The sequence below is a fragment of the Mycteria americana genome, chromosome Z, assembly GCF_035582795.1.
Source record: "Mycteria americana isolate JAX WOST 10 ecotype Jacksonville Zoo and Gardens chromosome Z, USCA_MyAme_1.0, whole genome shotgun sequence".
NCBI classification, from domain to species: domain Eukaryota; kingdom Metazoa; phylum Chordata; class Aves; order Ciconiiformes; family Ciconiidae; genus Mycteria; species Mycteria americana.
This window is the reverse complement of record NC_134396.1, coordinates 75,003,600-75,028,252: the sequence shown is the minus strand read 5'-3', so window position 1 is coordinate 75,028,252 and position 24,653 is coordinate 75,003,600. Positions and strand designations below refer to the sequence as shown.

Genomic DNA, 24,653 nt, shown 5'->3' with positions numbered 1-24,653 from the left:
AAGCATACCAATAATAAACTTCCATGTTTCACAAACCAGTCAGAGGCTGTGCAAGAAAACACTCCCATCTGCCAGTTTAAATCAAAAGCAGCAGGTTCAAATCTCCAACCCTATGTATTACAATCTTAATTACAGCAAAAAGACAGAATACAGACACAACGACATCACAAACAGCTTATATATACACACAAGCAACATACAGCTGCGTAGGAGAATGGTCCCGACACTAGAGCCACAGCCACATCGTGCGGCTGACAGCCGTAAGTCAGGTCAGGAACCTCATGAAATGAGTTGCACTGCAGTTAGAGCTGTTACCTCCGGCCTGCAAACAAGAGCTCCTTAATTCTCCCTGGTTCCATGGAAGATGCTGGGTACCAGACACCCAGTCACACCAGCCTCATCAGGCCCAACCAGCACTTTCTACTCTGAGCAGGAATGCAACTACATTGCATCCCTTTAGCAAGCTCACAGTACAGTAACAGGACTTTTGGCCCCCAATATGGACACACCACAAGGTCCATGCAAGGCACAGGCTGTTCACAAAGAGGTAGCAGATGGTGAATTTACCATCTGGAAGGAGGCAGCTGCTATTGTGTGTGGAAGCATGTCACATTGTTCAACCAAATCCTTTTATTTACATATTTCCTTTTTACATGTGGGAAAAGCAAATATTACAAAGCTTTGTTGTTCCACTAAAGGATTCTGCTGTTACAGTACGCTGCAATTTTTATTTAGGAACACAGTAGGTTAGGGAGGAGTGAACGCAGGAGAAAGTGCTGAAGGGGAGTAAAAGTGTTTTTCAGCAACTTAGTACAAGCGTAGATGTTGATAATAGCTGCAGACTGCTCTATTTCCGTCTAGAAAAAAGTTATGGTGCACAGGAAAAAGTCATCAAATGCCATATCCACTTCACTCAAAGCTCTTCTTAGCCATACCTTGCTGCTTCAACAAACTCATAAGAAGAAAGGAGAACATCTAGGAGTCATGGTCAGAGCTCCCCTCCTATCAATTCAGTCTCTGCCTTAGTACCTTTCACACATTACAGATTCTTGTTATCACCTCCTGAGACTACGTGAGCTCTGTCCCCACTAGAAGCAAAAGAAAGCAACGATTATTACCTTGAACTGGGAAAATCCTCAATTTCAAACGGCACACGGAAGTCTCAAGTACAGTTTCATGAAGACAGAAGAGAAAAGAAACACAACAAAATATCCTGTATTCTTATTTGTTTCTTCTTATCCCGTTAACACCAACCATCCTCTCTCAAGCTTTCCATCTGAAGACTTGATGTTCCTATTCACTGTTCAAGTTTTATTTCAGTCTTACAGTTTCTCTCAGCCTAGAATGTATTCTTAGTTTTACCATGTTTATCCAGACTCTGCCTTTTAACAATTTATGCCCCATCTCTGTCAGATTTGTAAGGCTGCATTACTTCCTTTATGCACATTATTTGTAGGGATTAAATTAAGCTAAATTTCACTCAGACTTTACTAAATTCACATCTTTCTTCTGTCTTGTTAGTTACTGTTCAGCAGCTACAATTTTTGACCAAGTCTCTGCAGTTCTCCACATCACAAAGAACTTCCTGCCACAAAAAGCTCTGCAAATATTTATCAACTACTACGCTGGATGCACCCTTAAAGATAATGAAATGAGCAGAAACTAACTTGTAGCCAACTAAGTGTTCTTTGTCCAGTATGCATGAAATTGAGTGTTACATACTCTTCTAGGAAAGGAGGGAGGGATCCCTTTTGCATCCCTATGCATTTTTCTAAGAGGCGGTACAATGCATGTAAGTATACCCATGTAAGCCTCATGAAGAATAATTCTGCTTTTCTCATTTGACAGTTCCAGAACCCCTTAGAGACAGCATGTGGAAAACTGAACCATGCTGCACTTCAAGACCAGGAACCAGCCAACTAACGTGGAAAGTCACTACCATAGGCACTCCTTGGTACACCAGCTGCGCCAACCTGTTAACCGTGGGACTTGCACACACCTCCAAAAGAAACCGTTCAGTTTCAGCAGAAAAAAAACCCGTTCACTTTCAGCAGAGTTTACATCAGCTCTGGGCTAAAACAAAACAGATCATTCAAAAACCTCAGTACATCTTAAAAAAAGACTATGCAGAGATGAAAGAGCAAGATAAGCATACAGTCAAAAAAGAATACATTTAAATAACTTCACTAAGGAAAGAAAGGTCCTGTAAGTTTCATTTGCTGTAACAAACAATGCTATAAGCTTTAAAAGAGACAAAGATGTGACAACAACATAATATCCAACACAGCCAAAAGATTTCTTCCAATCCTACCTGATATGTACTTACTGAAAAGAAGACTGATTGCCTATCATTTTTGCAAGAGCCACCAATAAGCAGGTGAAATATAGCTAAACTGGCTGAAAAACAGCTCTTGAAACAGCTTGGATTTTCTTACTGAAGGATCAGCTCAGGGAAGTGAATTCTGGAACTCATTAAAGTTTTTAGCAAGAAGCTTCCTATTTTTACATGCTTCCTACTTGTGCCCTCAGGTCAAAAATATGCCTTTTTCTGTTTGAATTAAGCATAACTACTACAGAAACAACGTTAATACTGCTACACAAATCAGCAGATACTCTTTAGCAATAATTAAAGAATTTCTAAGATGTTGTTCATCTTGCCTGCCATTAACTTCACTAAATGTACCAGCGGCTCCTTTACCTCTCTCCTCCTCCTTGCACCTCATCCTCTCTAACCAAGCACAGGTTTTTGTTTTGTGCTCCACTCTCATCTCCTCTTGCAAGCTGGAATGCCTCCCTAGAGAGGTGCATCGCGCCCATGGACAGATAACTGCTTTTATAATGAGAAAACCCTGACAGTTACACACTAGAAATCACAGATAGGTACAATGCCTGAATTCAAAGATGTCCAATACTTTCCACAACCACTAAGAACAACAGTGGGGGAATATAACCTAGAGAGTACAATCCATACACAACGAATCCAACAGCATGACCTAAAAGAACTGTGTGTACAACTAAGAAAAGAAATAAACCCCTGTTTCTAGACTTCAATATAGAATGAGATGATTACTACAGAGGCTTGGTAACATTTTGCTTTTGGAGGAATAAAGACATTTCTCTAGCATCCCTTTTATTGCCAAGGAGATGACAGAACAAAACCAAATCTCTTCACAGATGCTTAGAAAGCACAAAAATCTACGCAAGAAAAAATCTGGGGAAAAGGTGTAGTTTGAACAAGATAATACAAGCAATTCCTTAATCTTCCAGATTAAGCAAGTATCCAAGCTCGGATATTGTAACATCTCCAGTGTTACTCTACTAACAGATGGCAATATAAAAAGGCAATTGATTGATTTATGATTACTCTTAAATTTAATATATAGAAAAAGATGATGCAATTTATCTATAAAATAACCATACAAAATCCAATAAATAAGCCACAGACAGAATATCCTTTTGTGCTTGTCCTACATACAGGTGAACATTTACATACATACACATAATTTTACAGAAAGCAAGAGGTGGACTTAAAATATTAACAATAAAAAAAAGAGACCAAAATTTTAGAAAAACTTCTCACACAAATCTACACAGAATTACCATATGATTCCTGAGCTGATTATCAAAGGTTGTCTAAACCTACATGGTTTCTGGAAACTACTCTGGAAAAGAAAGCAGTGTACTCTGCAAGGGGAAGTTCATAGAAGAAACCCTTGTCCAAATATCAGTAAGTAGCTATTAATAAGAAAATCATATACCCACCCCTGCTGAGCCAATGACAGTAATCCTTAGCAGAAAACTAACATTTTAAACATTCCCATGTAGTTACATACTCAACTTCTCCAAATATAGTTACATAGAGCTAACATCTCAACACTAACATTAACTGGACAAACTGGCAAGATACAGACTGGATGGGTGGTCTGCAAAATGGCTCACGGGCCACATTCAGAGCATGGTGATCAGTGGGTTGTACTCTGGCTGGCAGCCTGTTACAAGTGGGGTCCCCCAGGGACCGATACTGGGCCCCATGCTGTTCAACATCTTCATAAATGAGCTGGATGATGGGATTGAAAGCACCCTCACCAAGTTTGCTGATGACACCAGATTGGGTGGCGAGGTGGACACATCAGAAGGGAGAGCTATCTTACAGAGAGACCTGGGCAGCTGGAAGAGTGGGCTAGCAAGAACGGTATGAAGTTTAACAAAGACAAATGCAAGGTCCTGCACCTGGGTCAGAATAACCAAAGAGCCCAGCCCAGGCTGGGATCTGGGTGGCTGGAAGCAGCCTTGCTGAGATGGACCTGGGGGTCCTGGTGGACAAGACGAACCGGAGTCAGCAGTGTGCCACTACAGCAACAAAGGCAGATCGGACCCTGGGCTGCATCCAGAGGGGCATTGCTGGCAGAGATAGAGACGTCATCATCCCACTCTACCCAGTTGTCAGGCCATACGTGGAGTACTGTGTCCAGTTCTGGCCCCCGCAATTCAAGAAAGATGCAGACAGACTGGAGAGGATCCACAGGAGTGCCACGAGATGATCAAAGAGATGGAGAACCTGCCCATGAGGAAAGACTGAAGGAGTTAGGTCTCTTCTCCCTGGAGAAGAGAAGGCTCAGGGTGGACTCACCACAGTATTCCAGTACTTAAATTTTTTTTTTTTTTACAGTGAGAACAATAATTTCTTGGAACAAACTACCCAGGGATATGGTAGAGCCCCCATCACTGGCGGTTTTCAAGATGCAATTGGACAGGGTGCTAGGTAATCTCAACTACGCTCCCTTTCCCACAAAAGGCTGGGCCAGATGATCTTTCAAGGTCCCTCCCAACCTGGACTGGTTTACGGTTCTATGATTCTATATATTCCAACCCTGATGAAACTGTATACTTAAAAATCCCAATTAGCACTTGAGGATGAATAACTATTACTACTTCAGTTTAACAAAAAAGGAAACCCTAACAAAAGAAACCTCATTTAGTATGAAGTTGGCCTGAGCAGCAGCTGAAAATACCAAAACTTGAAGATAAAAATTACTTTTTCAGGTCCTGATCATCACAAGAATCAGACTGCAAACTTACCAGAACACTGACTGGGTACACCGAGTGTCCTGGCAACCTCCATACTCCTTTCCTGAAATATGACTGAAGCTTTCAAGTTAATTTAGCAACACTGGTTTGTATACATTAATTTGCACACATTAATAATTGTAATAAAAAGATAACTTAGAAAGAAAAGGTTAGACATTCCAAGCAAATTTATTAAATATTTAAGCAGCACCATTAGCTAACCTAGAAAGAATTCTTCTTTCTAAAAAGCAAATTCTTGAGCTTTTACAGCAGAAATTAGGAGATCTGCCTACACAGAAAATAATGAAATACTCTGTTTACCCACCTAAGGATTTCTTGTACTGTCCTTTACAGTCTTCCCTATTAGCTGCTGCCACTGACATGATTCCTGTCTACTTCAAGTAACAACTTTCAGCAAATAGGTCCTGTATCACTGATCCTCAACTATAAACATCATATTTATACACATACAGAATTACTTAACTTGGAAGCAACTGCTGGGGATCTAGTCCACCTCCCCTCATCCCCATCCCACTCAAGCAGGGTCAGCTACGGCAGGTTGCTCAGGGCCATGTTCAGTTGGGTAATGAACATCTCCAATGATGGTGACTCCACAGCCTCTCTGGGTAACCTGTGTCACTGTCTGACCACCCCCACAATAAAAAAAAAGGTGCTTTTTTGTATTCAGATGGAATTTCAAGTTTTCTTAATCTGTTTCTATTGCCTCTTGCCCTGTCAGCGGGCACCACTGAGGACAGTCTGGCTCCCTCATCTTAATTCCCTCCCATCAGGTATTTACACGCATTGGTAAGACCCACCCGAGCCTCCTCTTCTCCAGGCCGAACAGTCTCAGGTCTCTCAACCTCTCCTTGTCTGACAGATGATCCAGTCCCTTCATCATCTTGGTGGCCCTGCACTGGGCCCACTTCAGTAAGTCCATGTCTCTCTTCTAATGGAGAGCCCAGCACTGGATGCAGCACCCCAGACGCCTCTCACCAGGGCTGAGCAAAGGGGAAGGATCACCTCCCTTGACCTGCTGGCAACACTCCTCCCAGTGCAGCCCCAGATACCGTTAGCCTTCTCTGCCATGAGGGTGCATTGCTGGCTCTGTCCATCAGGATGCCCACCTCCTTCACTGTAGAGCTGCTTTCCAGCTGGTCAATGCTCAGCATGTGCTTGGGGTTATTCCTCCCCAGTGCCAGAGCTTTGCATTTCCTTTGTTGAACTTCATGAGATGCCTCACAGCCCAATTCTCCAGCCTGTCCAGGTCACTCTGGATGGCAGCACACCCACCTGACGTTTCAGCCACTCCTCTCAGGTTTGCATTGTCTGCGAACTTGCTAAGGGTGCACTCTGTCCCAGCATCCAGGTCATTAATCAAAATCTTAAACAGTGCTGGCCCCTGGGTACACCCTGGGGAACACCACCAGTGACTTGCCTCCACCTGGACTTTGTGCCGCTGATCACCACGCTCTGGGCCCGGCTGTTCAGCCAGTTTTCAATCCACCTCACTGTCCATTTACTTAACCTGTACACTGTCAGCTTGTCTATGAGGAGGCTATGGGAGACGGTGTCAGAAGCCTTAGTAAAGTTGAGGAAAACTCTCCTCCCTTCTCCCTGAGCCAATGACCTCATTGTAGAAGGCTGTTAGGTTGGTTAAGCACGATTTCCCCCTCATAAATCCAGGCTAACTACTCCCCATCACCTTCAATGCAAAACATGATTTAAAGATAGACTCATGTAAGAACAGAAACTTTTTTCTGCTCCATAGTGATAAGGCAGATATTTTATATATATTAAAAAAACCCCTAAAGAATGCCTGCAGTCTTTATACAGTATATAAAAGTATATAAAGCAGGACAAGTATACAAAATTTGTCAAGCACTGGTAAGATTTTATTGGTGCTGACCATACTCCGGAGGGACACAGAATCGTTTCACTGCAATACTTCTGTGCAGCACAAGGACAATGTTAAAACAAGATGCCTTCTCCTCCCTCCTACTGTGCCCACCAGTGAGACAAATACAAGATTTTTTTTGTTGTTTTTGTTCAAGGAGAAAGGAAAATATGTGGGAAACTGGAAAACTACTACGGGAGTCCTAAGAATTTATGGCTGCAACAACAGATGGGGTCCTACGCTGAAGAGACCCATGCCCCCACTGGTAAAATTTGTGTTCCTCCCCACTCCCCAGCCACAAAACATTAGGACAAGAAAAGGTGAAGAAATAGGACACAATGTTATGCTTCTCGATAGGGTAGGCCAGCAGATGAAGTGCGTAAGTCCCAGACTGAAGTTGTGGGAGTCAATATACGACACAAAATAAAAACTAGATAAAGTGCAGGTCAAGAGACTCTAGTCACTGTTTAAACAAAATGACATCATCTGATGTTAACTAGAAATATTGACTAAACTACTGAAAAATCCTTCTCAAACTTTTTCCGGCATCAAACACTGTTCTGCTTCTGGTTTTCTTCATCTGAAGCTTTCATTTATATATGTACCTAACATACTCTGATTACTTACTGCTTCACTTGCTATATACATGGTTAGGTACGATTTTGCTCTGCTGCTTTTAACTGTTCATTTAAGACAGCACTTCTAACACCACACATTCAGCCAGAACTATAACCAGATTTATATTCAGGTCTATTTTTTAAGTGGCCGAAGCACCACACTACCCATCAACTTTAGAAAAGTAAGGTGTTTCCCTTCAGTAGAGAACAGGAGTTAATAAAGAAATTCATTATCTAAAAAAGAAAAGTTTATCTGGTAACCACATTAACTGCTAAACAGGAAAGAAACCTCACACACTAAAATCAAGTTACATCACGGTTCATTTTTTTTTGTTTATACACAGCTTAACTGAACATGCCAACATTATTTCCCCTCAGTTTTCAGATTCATTCATCAGTATGGAAAAAGGCCTTCAACCATTATTCAGAAAAAAATTCCTTTTCATGAGTTACTGAAATAAACAAATGCTGCAGAACTCTGGACTTGCCACTTTCGACACTCAGGTGAAGAAACTAGAACTTCACACTATGTTCAGGCAGAAAAATGTTCTATTTTCATGCAATCTGTGCTTATTTAATATTGCTCCATCTATCTATCTTCCGCTCTTTTTCTCACTATTATGTTGCTTCAACAGGCACCAACAGTGGCTGTAAGAATACATCTGCTTTGGGTAAGATTTGTTTTAACCAGACGGTATTTTGACAGCCTATTTCATTTTGTATGGTTGATAGCTTTCGATTTCAACTGATTTCCATTTCAAACTCATAACCACTGCTCAAAAAACACCATATGAAAATGTCAGTTTTGCTGGAATATGCAAGAACTGCTTCTGCCACCTTAATGCAACACTAGGATCTAAAATAATTTTGTCAGCTGAGATTTTTAATCAAATATATAAATAACTGAACTATTCCACATACCGCTGGTTTACAACAAAATAAAATAGCATTCATTCATTAAATCTGAAAGCATTTCCTTACACTATTTCAAGTCTCTGTCAGTGAGCTTTGCAAATGGGGTAGAAAGCATGGAAAAAAATGACCAAAACAAACACAGGGTTGCCCACTTTATTCCCTAGTATCCTGTGCCTCCCACTTAGCATTAAGCTACAATATAAACATGCTACTGCTGTGCTCCAGAAAAATGAAAAACCACACACACACTGAACAGACAAGCCTTAAGTCAGTTTCACTCAGGATGAAAGAAGATAAAAATCAACCCTACTTGGGGATTTTGAGTTTGTGAATATAGAGAACTTGTTACATGCTGAAACCTCCACCCACTGCTAAAAAGTTAAAGAAAACACGTAAGACAAGACATATTCCCCCTTTCCTTAGGTACGTGGAAAAAAGAAGAGGAAATTAAGTGTATTAGGTGCTTGCTAGCGAAGACGAACACATCCTGACTACTCTGAACAAACTATATTTACAGCATCCTGATGGGAAGTGCAGAACTTGCATCTGCTTCACTTCCCATCCCTTCAGGTTAGTTACTGTGAAAGCCAGACTGTCAACTGTATGGTATTTAAAAACTTATTCATACTTAAAAAAACATTTGGTCTGTAACACATTTATGGCGTAACACTTGCAAACTGGGAACTCACCCAGATTTTGGTTGTTGTGTGTGTTTTGTCTTTTTTTTTAATTTGCAAAACAAGTTAGGAGATGAAAAAGTGATAAAGTTGTGTCTAAGATTATACAAAAAGCTTCATTTCATTTTATACTTAAAAGTCTAATCTAAGATTGGAGTATGAACTTGGAAAAAACAGCAGCAACTTTCACCAGATATTTTTGTCAGTAAACAACCGTTCAGTAAATCCTGAAATGCGATGCATGTCCATGGGAAGGCAAAGAAGCCTTGTGAGTCGTTACTGTTATGAAAGAAATGAATGCCTTTTCATTCTTATACAGAATACTAATTTTACATCACATAAAGCAATCCCAGGAGTGAAGAGCACTCTCAATTTTCTGATGTACACGTAATATATTGTAAGCAATTAAGACAAAGAAACAAAACCATTTGACAGAATCGTGGAATTATCCATCAAGCCAACCCTGTATGCCTCCTATAAAAACTGAATGAATTAGGAGGAAGTGGGAAAGGGTGGAGCTGGAAGTCATATTTAAACACATGGAACAGCAGTTTTGTAATCATGTTCAACTGGAGAGATTTAATCCAAGTTTAAATTACAAGATCAATTACTGCCCTTAAAGACTTATATTGGACATTTCCTTATATAAGATGATAGATAATATTGATCTTTGGTTTTGGTAACAAATCAAGAGTTCAACTCCGTAGAGCAGATGGTATGACTACAAAGAAAGGGTACTTCCAAAGAAAAACAGCAGGACTGAAAGGATACAATTTACTATCGACATATGGCCAATTGAAATGACTTAACTGAGAATGGTAAAAACTGATGCTGTATAAAATAAGTAAGAGATGAATGAAAGTGGAAAAGGCTTCTAATTATTTTAATCAGCCAACTTAAATTTTTTTATGGAAAAGTCACACACCAGGGATAAAATTACAAAGGAAAAGGTTAAGTATACGGAGGTATGACCTTCCAAATCAATTTTTTAAATGTATTTTATTTCTTGGATGTTTCTGTATGAAAGAATCTTCAAGAGAAGAACATTTAACTACAGAGCTATGCCCTGGTCCTGCAAAAACTTCAACGTCCCCTTTGTCTGAACAAGGTAAGTAGCCTTGTCAACCAAAACAAAATCAGGGCCTCTGCAGCCTTCCCCTAGCATGTACTCCTTGTCAGAAATCTAACATCCTCTTTCACGAAAGTTAACCATCATGCTTGCACATGACTTACAAGACAATATTCTGACTGCAAAATCCACTCAGAATTGTAGACGTGGTTAACAATTATTTAGTATCAAACAGGTGATTACTCATAAATAGTTACTCCACTTTCTAAAAATATTTCAAAAAAGCTTGCTTTTTGGCTTTTTCGTCAGTTCTCTGAGAAACTTAGCTGGGTCTAACAGAAGAAGCAGTCTAATCTTTCAGAGAGAAAGACAGAAGAGGAGAATTCTGTTATCTCACCAGGTTGGCTCACAATATTGAAGAAGTAACTTTGCTTTCATGCACTTCTATTTCCCTCCTTATCCTCTGTCAAATCTGCCTAATCCTATTTCTAGCTCGTTAGGGAATTCGAAAACTTTAAGACTATTCAAACACTGTCTTCACAAAACAAAGCCTTAACATTTACAAACTTCCACAAGAAGTCCAGAAATTAAGGATTACTAGGAAGCCTGTCAAGATTAGAGAGATTAATTTAAAAGAAATCCTACAATGTTCTATTTTATGCCCTCCTTACAACTGCAACGGCTCCTGAGATCTTGGAAGTATGTGAAATAGTGCAGAAGTTAACTCTCTGACAGTGGAGTTATGAAAGAACGTAAAAAAGAACCCAAATTCAGATGGGTTTTCAGATTAACTTTCTGACCTATATCTTGAATACATCTGCCACCCCGTACCTCAAAACCCTAAACTATCGACTATACTCACTGTAACTTCAGGAACAACATATTTCTAGATAGTGATGAAAGCAATTTAAGCCTTTAAAGCAATTCCATTTTCGGGAGAATATGGTACCTGCTGGAGGGCTATTTTCTGTTCTAATACTAGCCTTGCAAGTGCTTCACATAAACCTGCAGACTTTCTACAGTTAAACCCAAAGGTTGTGTTCAGAGTACTTACTAATTACACGAACTCTATGTAACATTATCTGATCTTGTATTTCACACAATATAAACACAGAACTGGTCTGCCTCTAGTGCAAGATTCCTTCTATTACCAGCACTGCAGGAATCCCGATTAACCTAATGGATGGATAAGTATAATAAAACCTAGCTGCAGGTTTACAGTTTCTTTTTTTAAACTGCCTCCTCTCTCCAAACATAACCTAATTAAAAACAACTTTATTTTAAATTGGTTGAGCAGCAAAGCAGTTAGACATTATTTATAAAAATAGCCTTTCTACTAACGCTTTAAAAGACAGAATTAATTATAATTCATTTTAAATCCACGTTTCAAGACTACCTGAATTTAAAAAAAGACCAAACACGTGCACGTTACTTTAGCTATGTTTATATACGAAATGGAAAAGCTAAATATCACTTCTTTTTTCTTTAGTAGAAAGCAATGCAATACAAAATGATGACACGGTATATGAATTATATTGTTCCATGGAAAGCATTTTCGTTAGCTTTTATTTAATATGGCTCTTCTGAGAAAGACAGACTACGGCACTACCGGAGGTTGGAAAAGTCTCCCCAACAGGTAGTTAAACCACAACCGGAATAGCTCACTCTTCCTGGCAGCCTGCAGTATCGCTATGAAAACTTGCAAAAAAACTAACTCGGCTCGACGGGAGCGCCTTTTTTGCAGGAGCTGACCCCAGTTACTACCGGAGTACCACCTCCAAGTGAAGGGGACCTTCCCGTCCCCGCTGCCGCTGCTCACCCTGCACCCACCCACCGCACAAGGCCGGGCTGCCAAGCGGCAGGCGGAGGAGGGCTGCCCCCTCCGCCGAGCAGCCGCCGGGCCGGGCGGCAGGTCTGCCCGCAGCGGGACTCCCGTCCCCGGGCACTGTCCCGGCGGAGCAGCCTTCCTGCTGCAGCGGAACCGGGGAGGGGGGGCGCAAAACTTCTGCGGGACTTCCACGGGAGTTTGACACACACTTTCCAGCGGGCAAAGGTGGGGGCCCGGCGCCGCGGCCCCCGCTCCTCGGCGGCAGGCGGGGGGGGGGGGGGGGGGGGGGGGGGGGGGGGAGCGGCCGGGCGTGGCGGGTCCCGGCAGGCCGGCGGCTACTCACTGGTTGGTGGGGGGCGCGTTGAGCGGGATGGCCACCTCCTCCTCTTCGTACTCCGGCCCGTCCAGCGAGTCGCCTTCGTCCACAGTCCCCAGCCCCCCGGCCAAGGGGGGCGGCGGCGGCGGCAGCGGAGGGAAGGCGGCGGCGGTGCCGGGATCGGTCGCCCGGGCCGCCTCCGGTCCCTGCCCCGGGCCGGCCGCTGTGGCGGCGGCGCCGCCGGCTGTCGGAGGGGCAGGCCCCGCGCCCAGCTCCAGCAGCCCCAGTACCGAGCACAAAGCCGGGCCACCCGGGGGGCCGGCGCCCGGGCTGCCGCCGCCGCCGCAGCCGGCCGGGAAGGGGCCCTGCGGCCCCGGCCCCGGCCCCTTGCCCCGGCACACGGTGGGATAGTGCCCCGGCTCCGCGCCGGCGGCGGCTCCCGCCGCCCCGGCTGAGGTAACCGAGCCGCCCTCCTCACCCCCGGCCTCGGCCGCCATCATGTTGAGCCTCGCCCCCCCCTCCGGCCCCCCTCCGCCGGCCGCCGCACGCCGGGGAGGTGGCGACAAAGGGGCCCCGGCCCCCCGCCCCGCCCCGGCGGGGAGCGGAGCCGGGACGAGGGCAAAACTTCCCCGGCGGAGACGGGCTGGGAACAATACCCGGCTGGGCGGGGGCTGGGCGCGCAGGGCAGCTCCGCAGGGCCCCGGCGCGGCTGCCTCAGCCCCCGGCGGCCGCCAGGGGAGCGGCTCCCGCCGGCCGGCCAGGGAGCGCGCGGGAGCGAGACGGGCCGCGGCGCACCGCGCCTGCGCGCCGCACCCCCGGTCTCACCGAGACACACACACACACGCGTGCGCGGGTGGGCAGCCGGGAGCGGGCGGGGGCGGCGGCGGCTCCGTGGGGGACCCCGGGGCGGGGGGGGTGAAGCGGCGTATCCCTCCCGAGGGAAGAAAAGAAAGAAAAAGGCCCGAATGGCGCCGGCGGGCGGCAGGTGCTTGCGCGGGCGGGGGGACCGGGAGGGCCGGGCCGGCCCGGCCGTGAGGAGGGGCTGCGCGGGGGCGGTGTCGCGGCCCGGCCGTTGGAGGCGGTGGGGGGCTGAGGGGTGGGCTGGGCTGGGCTGCGGCGGAGCCGGCGCCGCCGTCGTTCCGCCGGCGGTGTGCTCCGAGCCGCAGGTGGGGCCTTCCCGCAGGGAGGCGTTCCGGGCTCGGCTCGGCGTCGTTGTTCTGGCGGGGTTTGGTCAGGGGGAGCTGCCGGCCGCGCTCGGGTCCTGCCGCCGCGGCGCGGTGGGGGCGGCTGCGCTCGTCCCGCGGCCCGGCCGGTCCGGCCTTGGGCCTAGGGGCGGAATACCGCAGGGTGTGGAAAGATTCACCGCCTTGGGGCCTGGCTGCCTTCATACAGGGTGGCCAAGCTGCTCGCTGGGGTTGGTTTTCTCGAGAGAAATCGACTTAAAAACGACCCTTTCCTTTGCATATCATTGCAAAGACCTGGTATTCTAGCAATAAGAATAAAAAAACGCATCCTAGAGTCAAGAAGATAATGTTTATCCTGTAAGAGTTGTGACTCCGTTGCTACTAAAAAGGTGTTTACTCTGCACTTTCCTGAAATTGCACTTTCTTTTTTTTTTGTTACTCCAGCCTGCAAGCTTACACCCCCCAAGCCTATCTTCGTCATTAATAATTTTGCTAAGTTAAGTGGGTTTTCTTGGTACATCAGTTTCACTTCACGTGTAAGTAGCTCTGTGATCAAGAAGACACCGTGTGACAAACATTACCAGGCAATAAAGTAGATATCTTTTGATTTTACACACACACACACCCCCCCCCCGTGTTAAAAGAGCTGACAAATAGCAGCACGTTGACACTTGTATGTCTCTCAAGAGTTCTCAGAAGGCATCTAAACATTCAGGTTTTCAAAGCTTTGCATTACCCAAAAGTATTAAGTGAATTTTTCCTCAGGCCACTAAAACAAACTACTGCTCCCACTTTTGCAGCTTTCCAGCCAACCGCTTTTTATCTGCTGAAATGAAGTTTCATATCTTGCCTTCTAAAGGCAAAATTTGCTTCTAGTTACACCACAAAGATCAGTGGAATTACGCTGGGTTTGTGCCCAGTGTCAGCGAAAGGAGAAGCTGGCTCTGGCCCTTGGTTTACAGCATTGTTACACATTCACACCCTGCCGTTTTTCTGCAAGAAATTGCAGTTTCAATGGCAGTGTCTTACAACTTTGATTTTGTGTTACCATGTTTCATTATTATAAATGTAATTTCAAATAATGTCGTAGCCTGCTGTCTCTGTGGGTTTCTATTTACTGCTGTTTGCTTTCCCCGACAGATTTCTAAATGAAATTATTTTAACACAGCGTTGTTGCTGTTGTAGAAGTGATATGCCTAAATATAGAAATGCAGTGTAAATATGTATAAGATTCCCTTTATGAGGCAGGCTTTTCTAAGTGCCTTCCAGGGCAGGAGCACGTGTATCGGTGTGTGGGCACTGGAAGGACAAGTGTGCTAAGAATTTCCTGCATGAGGGGGTAATGTGGCTGCAGCACTCCTTCAGGAGATTTATTTTGGGGACAGCAGTTTTAAATTGGGCGAGGATTCCACAGAAAGAGACCTTTTAGTAAGATCAGCCGAGTTGTTCCATTGCTGCCCCTGACACATCATTTCTGTTCACTTTGGGGGCAAAGTTGCCTGTCCAGGTGGCTTGGCACTGCAGGTAATGCACATTGCCCTGCATTTCCTCCTTCTTAAGGCTTGCAGGTTGACTCCCGTTATACAAGCCTTCATGGGCTTTATTTACATGAATATATTTGGATGAAGGAACAAGTGTAATGATCTTTTTCTTGATACTTATTGTGCATTTGCAAATATGTCTTTTTCTGAAATCCCTGGTATAAATGATGCTAAGATAGTTAGTCCTTCATCCCTGCTGTGTGGATGGTATCGGGCTAGATTCTCTGAAAAGTCTATTTGCATATTTCCTAGAGTCAGTTTGTGGGATGGTAGATCTTGGAGTATACATGATTTTCTTCTCTGCTGGCTATTGGCTCTGGTATCCCTTACCCTTGGTCTAGTATTGAAATGTCAGAGCAGAGGTAGATGACGATTTTTCTGACCTAATTTAAAGACCAATCTGTAGAAAGGCCAAAACTGAGTCTGACGCATAAAAGTACATTGTTGCGCATTTGTTAATGCTGCCATTAAAACTACCTGTTCGTTTGTTGGTTTATGCCAAATAAAATTCTTAGCACAGGATTCTGCCTGTGAAGGACGAACACAATCTGTGCCTATGCTTGTAAATAAAACTGAGTGTTCCCAGGCGCTTGAATACGATTGTCTGCGGAGCCCAGGGTGTAGCGACCGTTCCTGCTGTGCCTCCAAGCATACCACCAGCCCAGTGCTGCTCGGTGGCAGAGGTACAGCCCGCACCCTTCCCAGTCTGTGTGCAGCCACCCTGCTGGGGCGACCAAGACAGCTCCCATGTGCCGTCGCATGCCAGTCTGTGCCAGCTAGCTTGAGAGCCTGTGCACGTTCATGGGGATGCTCAATTCACTAGCGTGGAGTAGGCGCAGCCATAATTGCCATTATTTTATTAATGGTGACAGGTGTTCACAGTCCTTCATAGATCTAGTTCATACCGATAAGATTTTGGAATCTGAAGCTATGTCTTCCAGTGTAGTGGCAGGTGAATTACAGCGGCATTGAAGTCTTTGAACTACATTACTAAATCAGAGACCCTGGTTTATACCGGATACTTGTGCTGTACCACTCATACGCAGTTGGGACTAATATGATAATATGTACCGTAAGAATGGTGACAGCGGTGAGATGTTCCAGGCAGCTGAATACGTGATTAAGACGTCAAGAGTTTTCTGGCTGGGTTTGTCACTGATTTGCATGGCCTTGGGCAAGCCATTTGAACAAGGTTACACTTTCTCCATCAGTAAAGTAGGAAGCTATTTCACAGATGTGTCAGAGGATTAATTAGGTTTTTTACAACATTTGAAAACTGTTTAATGCTTATTAGGATGAAAAGCCACGTAAAGTGATTGACACAGTATTTCAGTTATTTATAGAGAAGGTAATGCTTGGATCATGGATACAAACACCTTGTAACCTTGACTTTCACTCTTTATTTCAGCACAAAACCTGCTTCTGTCCTCTACCTGAATGCAGTGCATTTCCACTTTTCCGAAGGTGTTATCCTATCTCAGGAATAAATAACAACGGGAATTTTCAGTCTTTCTGTCACAGGATGGAGTGATAAGAAAGCAGCCTTCCTGTAATGAAGAACCCGGAATGCTCCAACTATTCCAGTTCTTGCCCTTGTACTCCCACAGCTACTTAATAAACAGCTACAGAGTGAGTGCTAATTCTTCCTACCTGCATAGCTGTTACAACCCCATGGGAGGCCACATGTATTGCTGGGGAAGTGGAAAGGTGAGCAGAGTCTGGGCAAGATCTTGAATACTGATATTTTTATTTCCTGTGACTTAAATTCTTCACTTCCATCATGCTTATATTATCTTTTATTTTTATGGAATAAAGCTGACTGTGTTCCCAGTATGATTATCATAAGGTAATCATTGAACAGTCATCATCACTGTCTGCATATTTAATTTGGGTCTGTGCCGTCAATTCTCCCATGTTCATGGTACAAATTAGAAACTTTTGTTTGCATTGAATATTTTTTTTTTATTGAATCTCTGAATAGATCATTAATGATAAGCTATTTTTAAAATCTTTCCCTTCATTTTAAAAGATCAACAGTTGTCAAAAGTTATTTGTGTTTAATAACTTCCTGATTGTTACTGATTTTCAAGAACATTTTTGTCACATGAGAAATGATCTCTCAAACTCCAAACTCTTCCATAACCTTTTGTCCCTACTCATTTTGTTCTCATGTAGGTTGATATACTTTCAAATAAATGTGTAAGCTGGAGATTAATTAAGCCCAAATAAAATACTATAATCCCCATAGTAATAGGCATCAAATCCTATCTTAAGAGTCAGTATGTATATGACTTTAAAATTCATAAAGAAATTACTACTAAATCACTACCTTTATTTTTGTCTCTTAAGCAGATGCAAAAATATATGCGAACAACTACCTTGAGGTAACAATTTTTACTAGTACGTGATAGTGTTCTTTTGGTTTCTTTTGTCTGCCTTCCAAAATGGCTTAAAAAGCTTTTGTATAGTTGCCTGTAATGTTCACTTTCTATTTTCAGTTTTAGAACAGCACCAGTACATAGAGGCATAGGTTTTTGCTTGTCTCACTTCACTTCAGGCTGCATCTGCAAAAGAAGTCTTTTTCTTTTCCCCTCTGATTTTGCATATTTCACGGTTTTGCTGGTGTAAATAGACATGTGGTATTTCAGTCCCTTTTCATGAGCCCTCAGTGCACGCAGCAAATCTTCCTCCTTTCAGAAACAAATGGATGTTACAGTTCGATACTCAGCCTTAGCACAACACGTCTTTGAGTCTGAAGCCTTATGTTGAGGCTCAAAGAACGTTGAGGCTCAAAGTCTTTTCTTCCTGGCAAATCTTGTTCCTTGCTGATCTGAGTCTGGCATACTTCAACCCAGTTGTTCCAGTCATGAACACTGATGGAAATACTTTTATTAGTTTATTATTTGTAGATCCTGACAGATTTGCTCAGAACCTGTTGTGTTGCAGTTTTCTTGAGAATTAGAAAGCGTACAGTTTCTGTGCCATACCATTTAAATGTTGTGCAGAGCTTACTAGTTTGATTAAAGAGTAATTATTTTACTATTGACTTTTAAAAAATCTATTTGGTTTTTTTTGAGTGTAGTACACTGATGTCAGTATACATTTTACTCTGTTATTATTACTCTATAATTATTACCACATTACCAATCACTTTTCAAAATACGGTGTATTTTGTACAGTATTTTTCAGTTTGATACATTTCTAGTTTTAGACCATTTGCTGTCTTCCTAAAATTTAACATGGTGTTTTGTGACATGCCAACAGAAACATACTATATTCATCTGAATGAGTATTCGTCTTAGGTCATATAGTATATCAGCAAGTGAATTACTCAGAGACAACCATTTTAAGCAAGAGGACAGCATTCAGTATCACTCTGTTTGGAGGCATTGCACAGCCTCCTGGCCACTCCTTGGCCTGCACTAACAGAGAGTCAGAAGCTTTGTTTGCTGCTGCCCTTTGCCTGGTCAGTGAGTGCCCATTTTTTTTTCCTTCAGACCTTCAGAAAGGAGGGCCTTTCAGACCTTCTACAGCAACGAAGCAGACAATGTTTTTTTCCATTAATCTTAACCCAAGTGCTACGAAAATGTGCCTGTGAAGGCTAATACAATGAAAAGTACACACAGCATAAGCGAGTGCAAAAAACTGAGATTGTGTAGAGCAAAACCAATGGAGTAGTGCATCAGAATACTGAAATTGTTCTACTTACTGTATTTTCCTGTGGCTAAATACTTTTCTGTCATTTCTGTATGTGTCTGAGGAAATGCATATTCACTGCTGCACCTTGCTACAGCTTTTTACGACGTTGCAGGGTTTTGCTTTTTAGAAAAGCCACTGTGGTTTGACTTCCGGATTCATTTTACCTGCTAAGTTTAGACTGATGTCCTAGCATTTCACATAAACCTCCTGCCATGGATGTTTTAAAAGTAGGCACAGATAATAAAATTTCACTGGTTCTTGCATGTAGATTTTCTAGTTGTAATTGTTACTTCTCAGTAACTATCGGCTCGTACCTGGCAAAATACATTGACAAAGCAGTATGTTTCAGAGGTCAGGCTTGTTATTTCAGGTATGGCACATTCAAGTCCAGGTGCACCTGTGCTGACTTGTTCTCGGAGCATTGTACTGTGCAGTATGGTCTTACACAGCCCTGGGTCGGTACTAACTTGGAATTGTCAGTGTCGTGTTTTAATTCACAGACAAACCTGAAAATTCAAGAACTAGTCTAGAGACTGGATGAAACTGATCAGTAAGCAGAACCCAAACTGCAGGTCATATATCTGGCATTCCTGAGGAAGGCTATTGTTAGATAATTACCATCTATAAACTTCAAGTGTGTTATAGATGAAGAAATGATAAAGAGGTAAGTTTCAGTCACAGGGGTGGTGGCATATTATTTTAGCACACAGGAGGCAAGTGGGAATGTGCTTTTCATATAATACTGGATGTCAGCTGTAGCTGCCACGATGCATGTTCTACCTGAAATAGAGCAGCAACTGCACGGGCATAAGTGGACACGGGGCCCAGAAAATAGACCAGCCATGCAAATGGTGTATTTTTCCAAAGGAAATGTTGCAAGAGTCAAATCGTAATAACAAACTGAGAAAAAAAAAGCACACATAAAAACAATGATTTTATTTGCTTTGAAAAACTGCTTGTGATTTTCCACATGTGACTTTTCATATATGTCTTTGTCCTTATCAGTATCCTCTCCAATAGATTAGCTCTTTTTTAGTATTAATTATTAGTTATTAATAATTATTAGTTATTGTTAATTATTAATTATTTAGTATTAGTTAATTAAGCAGCACCAGCATTTTTCCTCTTTTCTGAGAGGTGAAGTTTCTGTTCCTGAAAGGCCATGGCAAAACACCCCTTTAACTTCAGTAGCATATGAAAAAGTGCCACATGAACGCTCTTTCAGTCTTAAAAACTGTGGTCCTTTAATTTCAATTCCATATTATTGCCTATATTTAAATGCGAGAAAACCCTGTCTATTTATACTTGTCTATATTTATAATTGATGCCTTCACATAAAGCAAGTATGGATTCTCTCCTGAGCCTGTAAGTATTGAGTGACTCCATTTATAGATACACTGGACAGTTACGTTATTGTTTAAGCAACGCTAAAAGCATCCTCATTTTTGGAAGCTCATTTGTAAGTTACTAAGTTTTTTTCCATAAGGAGAGATGAAAAACTGAGTTACAAATGACAAACAACACTTTTTTCCATTTTGAATTTGAAAATATTTTACATGTAATAATTTTCCTTGCCTAGTTAATTACAGCTGACTTCCATAAGGGTTCTCAGTAATGAATGACCTTAGGTTTATGCAGCATATTTCGGACTGTTGATGGACAAAAATATACACATTGACAAACACCTTTGTATTTTTGCAGCTGTTTAGGTATCCTTTGGATGTTTGTGTAGGTGCTTTTACAGGAGCTAGGGAAAGGAAAAATGTCTGATAAGAATGAACAAACAGGAAAATGTGATTACACTCGTAATACCTACAGAACTTCCTCTGAGACCCGTGATGTAACCTATGCAGGATAATCCCAGCCGTTGCGTGGAGGACTGTCTTTCATTTCACGCTCGGGCAATTTTTCATGCTGTTTACCCTGACACTTCTAAACTAACAGTTTAATCACACTATCGAGGAATATATAATTCTCGTTAGTTTCAACAGTTTTTGGTTATTAGTTGCAATGACACAATGTAAGCTTCTTACCTATATCTTGTGTTTAAATAAAGGATATTTCTGTCAGACATAGCTAACAGGTGTTCCTGTAAGTGAAATTATATGCATAACCCATAAAAATCAACAGAAGACTATAATGCAGATATTACTCAGCAGGCTCATATTCTGCATGCATAGTAGAAATAGATATCCTTGCTTAATAGAACAATTCAAGTGTAAAATTTAAATAGAGTATTTCTAGATGTAGCTGTAATATAGGTAACAAATAGCTATATATTGGTCTTTTCAAGGAGTATTTGTATAGTGGAGCTCATACCATAATAACAATGGAAATTATTTATTTTCTAATTTTAAAATTTCACTTACGTTTCCAGTTACTAGAAAATAATAATCAACTCTTTTTGACCTATATTTTCAAATTATCATCTTCATGAATGGTGTCACTGAAAACTGAAAAATCAGGAAAGGAAATACTGTGTCATGTAAAAGATGTGAGCTTAGCCAAGATGTGGCTAGATCTAATTTCATGGATATCAGATCTGCATAAAGCCAGTAATTCTTTAAAATGGCTGCTCACATGTTTGTGATACACTTACTGACTGTACAGAAACCAGTATTTGCATGTGAGACACATAAAATATATTTGCAAAATTGGTAACTGTGTCTGAGGTCATATTTACACATCTAAAGTATCCATTCTGTATATGAAGATTCCTGTTTCCTTATGGGTATGTATATACTCCCATGGAACAAGTTCCTTCAAGTATTACACTGGGATAGTTTAGGTGTCCTGTTCTTCTACTTAGAGCTTAGTTCCTGTATGTCCTCCGTCCTAGGATGAATTTTTCACTTAAGAAATGTTTCTAAATTAGAAAGAAGAAACAAAATGTTAAAATCCAATATGCTAAAACCAATTCTTAGCTATTTTTGTTACAGGATACAAGGACTTAATTAAGACACAGTGTATTAATCTAATTGCAAAAATTAATAGGTGAAGTGCTGTGGTTTATGTTATGTAATTGCCCAGACTCTTAAACTTCTTGACCTTATAACTTGTTAATCCAAATGTATACTTTTCAAATAGTCCACTTACTCTTTCCCTTACTATTCTTATGATGGTATTGCTTTGTGAAACTTTATTGCTTATGATAGTATTTACTTGTGTGAAAACAATTTGTTTAAGCTAGTTGTATTTCTTTTGTTGACTTTGAAATCAGTTCCACAGTAAGAAAATAAAGAATAGAAACATAAGTATTCCATAGAATTAATGTGTGGTACAACTCATTCCAGAGTAGCCTAAACATAATCACAGTGATTACTCTACTGGATTTTGACTAATTGTGGATCAAACGCTATAAAGTTATAAATAATATTAGTTACACTTGACATTTAAATGATAATTTCTACACACTGTTTATATTTAAGATTTTCCAAGATATGCTGGTATATAGTTAGTTTATTTGCTGCTTTTGCAGCTCCCGTGAATATCTTTGCAACCTTCGTTGACATAGCACAATTTGCAAGGATATTCATTTCCTCATAATCAGCAATTACACATTGATTTTTCTATTTGTATACGTGTAGAACGGTGAAAGGTGTAACCGTTTAGAGAAGTATGTCAATCACAGAGTATATGTAATAAGAATACACAAAGCTTTGTCTCTATTCTGAAAACTTTACCATGTAAATGGCAGTATATGCATAGAATTTGTAACAGGAACAGGGTCTAGCACAGTAAACAGAAAATGAGGGAAGGCTAGATAGTAGTATCCTTCTATTCTAACAAATGGGAAATTGCAGTGTACGTGGTTAGAAGGAGTTTGTGAAACAAGGAGCTGCCTTGACTTGCACAAGGAATAAGCACGTCAGGTCCCTGCACCAGGAGAGCACAGAGGCGATGTGATGGAATGTTCCACTGTCAATAACGCTAGGCAAGAAAGCGGTTTAACAGTACTTCAAAAAGAAGAGGAAGCAGATGATCTCGATACAGTGCCGTTGTTTTTCTGAGAGGCTTTGCTTTCTGAGAAAAGTAGCTTGCAACTGAAAGAGTGCTGTGAGCTAAAGGTACCTCTGCATTTGGTGGTTAGCGGAGGGTCAGTAAAGTGTGCAGTGGAGACTCACTGTCTCTGATACGGAATGCTAGGGACGGGCGGTTTTCCTCCGGGGCTTGTGAGACAAGCTCCAGCCTATTTTCAACAGAGCTGCAGTAAATCAGAAGCTGTTTTCTCTCTAGGGAACAAAGGGTTCTGGCTTCTGGCTAAATTTATGCAAGGTGATGATCAGCAATTGCAAGAGGAATAAAGTCAGATTGGCAGATTTCAGACAAGGGTAAAGTTACTTTTCTAATGAAATTAGAGCTGGCAGTGGGAGTGGGTCTTTATCGGTGCGTATCTGTGTAGGATTTTGAGCATACTGCTCCATCATTTAAAATCTGTTTTTCCCTGTAGGAAGAAACCTCTCTGTAGCGACAGACTAGCTCGTGTTATGTCTGCACAAGAAAACAAAGTGTCCCTTCTCACTGACAAAGGGTGCTTCTTAACATTTGTGCTTCTGAGTTTTTGTGTATGAGTAGGGGAATTGTGGACTGACAGATCACCTCCTACAGTTACCTCCTACCCTTAATTGTCTTGCCTTTAAATGTCTGGCAATTCCATGCCTCATGTTAAAGCAGATGCTAATTTAAAAAGTTATGGGCTTGTGTATGTGAGAGATTTACAGCAGTGCACATGATACTGTTCCAGTCTACAACTTAAGTATAACTCACATTTCTGCAACTTGAATTTCCTCTGGAGAATTTATTCTTGTGGGAATGAAAAGTAATTTGCATTGACATAAATTTGTCTAGTTGCATCTGTGCCAAACTTTCTAGCAATTCTGCATTTGCCTGCCTTCTCTGCTTTCTCACCCTTCCAGCCGCTTTACTGTCCTAACCAGCCAATCCACCTATTGGTATCACCTCTGTTTCCCAGGGAATAGAGTACCTGGACAACATGAATGCCTGACATGACCTCCTTGTCTGAATGCTGGGGTTTGGCCATATTCTGCCTTTTTCTATCCCATGGTTTTGATATCAGCATAGCTAAAAAATATGCTATTTTAGTTAGACCTTTACCATACCTCTTCACCTAAGTTAAGATCATGGATTGTATCAGAGTCTAGGAAGAAATTAAAGCAAATCCTACCTATCAGGTACAGAAAATACGGCATATTTGAGAGTAGAACCATGACAGTGAAGAGGGAAGGTCTCAGGTGAATTGCTATGCAGTGCTATAGTGAAAGTAGGGTGCTGGCAAGGAGGTTAAAAACAGCCAAGCAATTCCATAAGCAGCAATTTCTTATGAATCTGTGCTGTACATTTCTATGCATCTTTGCCTCCTGCATCTTCCCACACCATCACCATCTCTTCTCTTCTTCTGTAAATACTGCCTGAGGAGGAGAAAGCATAAGATGTAGCTGTTTGTGAACCACTTGTGGACTATTTGATTGAAAGCCACATGCAGACTTGAGCCCTTTCTCTCGGGGGGGGGAGAGAGAAGAGGGGGCTTTGGGGAGTCTTTTCACTGCACCTTAATTTTCCTGAAACTTGCAGAAAAGTAATTAATTCCAAGTCCTGGTAAAGCCTGGGTCAACATTGGGCCATTAGGTTGAAAAGCTATTGGAGGAATCAGACATTTTCACACACGCATGCAGCATAATCACATATTCTTAGAAAGCAAGGCTAAAAAAGATTGCCTTAGAAATTATGTTTATTGAATGCTATAGATAGTATTATTTGCTTATTCAGTACATGCATGTTTTTAATCATGGAAGGAATTACTTCAATTAATTGCTGTAACATCA

General features: G+C 42.0%; 1 protein-coding gene and 1 long non-coding RNA gene across 7 annotated transcripts in view; one reads left to right on the top strand and one right to left on the bottom strand.

Annotated features, from left to right (window-relative positions):
* Positions 1-13,216, bottom strand: part of RASA1 (RAS p21 protein activator 1) — a 68,570-nt gene extending 55,354 nt beyond the window's left edge. Inside the window, exon 1 of the mRNA XM_075526528.1 lies at positions 12,414-13,216. Coding sequence (XP_075382643.1) covers positions 12,414-12,886 — 473 coding nt within the window. The 5' untranslated portion in view covers positions 12,887-13,216. The remainder of the gene's footprint in view (positions 1-12,413) is intronic.
* Positions 12,139-23,593, top strand: LOC142421645 (uncharacterized). 6 transcript variants are annotated; one of them, XR_012778938.1, is made up of 6 exons: positions 12,139-12,295; positions 14,015-14,106; positions 16,520-16,818; positions 17,464-17,495; positions 19,311-19,474; positions 20,512-23,593. It is a non-coding gene; the product is annotated as an uncharacterized LOC142421645 (long non-coding RNA). The 6 variants fall into 6 exon arrangements; XR_012778939.1 differs by lacking the exon at positions 12,139-12,295 and adding an exon at positions 12,467-12,842 and having other exon boundaries at positions 16,576-16,818; XR_012778936.1 differs by lacking the exon at positions 12,139-12,295 and adding an exon at positions 12,467-12,842 and having other exon boundaries at positions 17,461-17,495.
* The last annotated feature ends 1,060 nt before the right edge of the window (positions 23,594-24,653 follow it).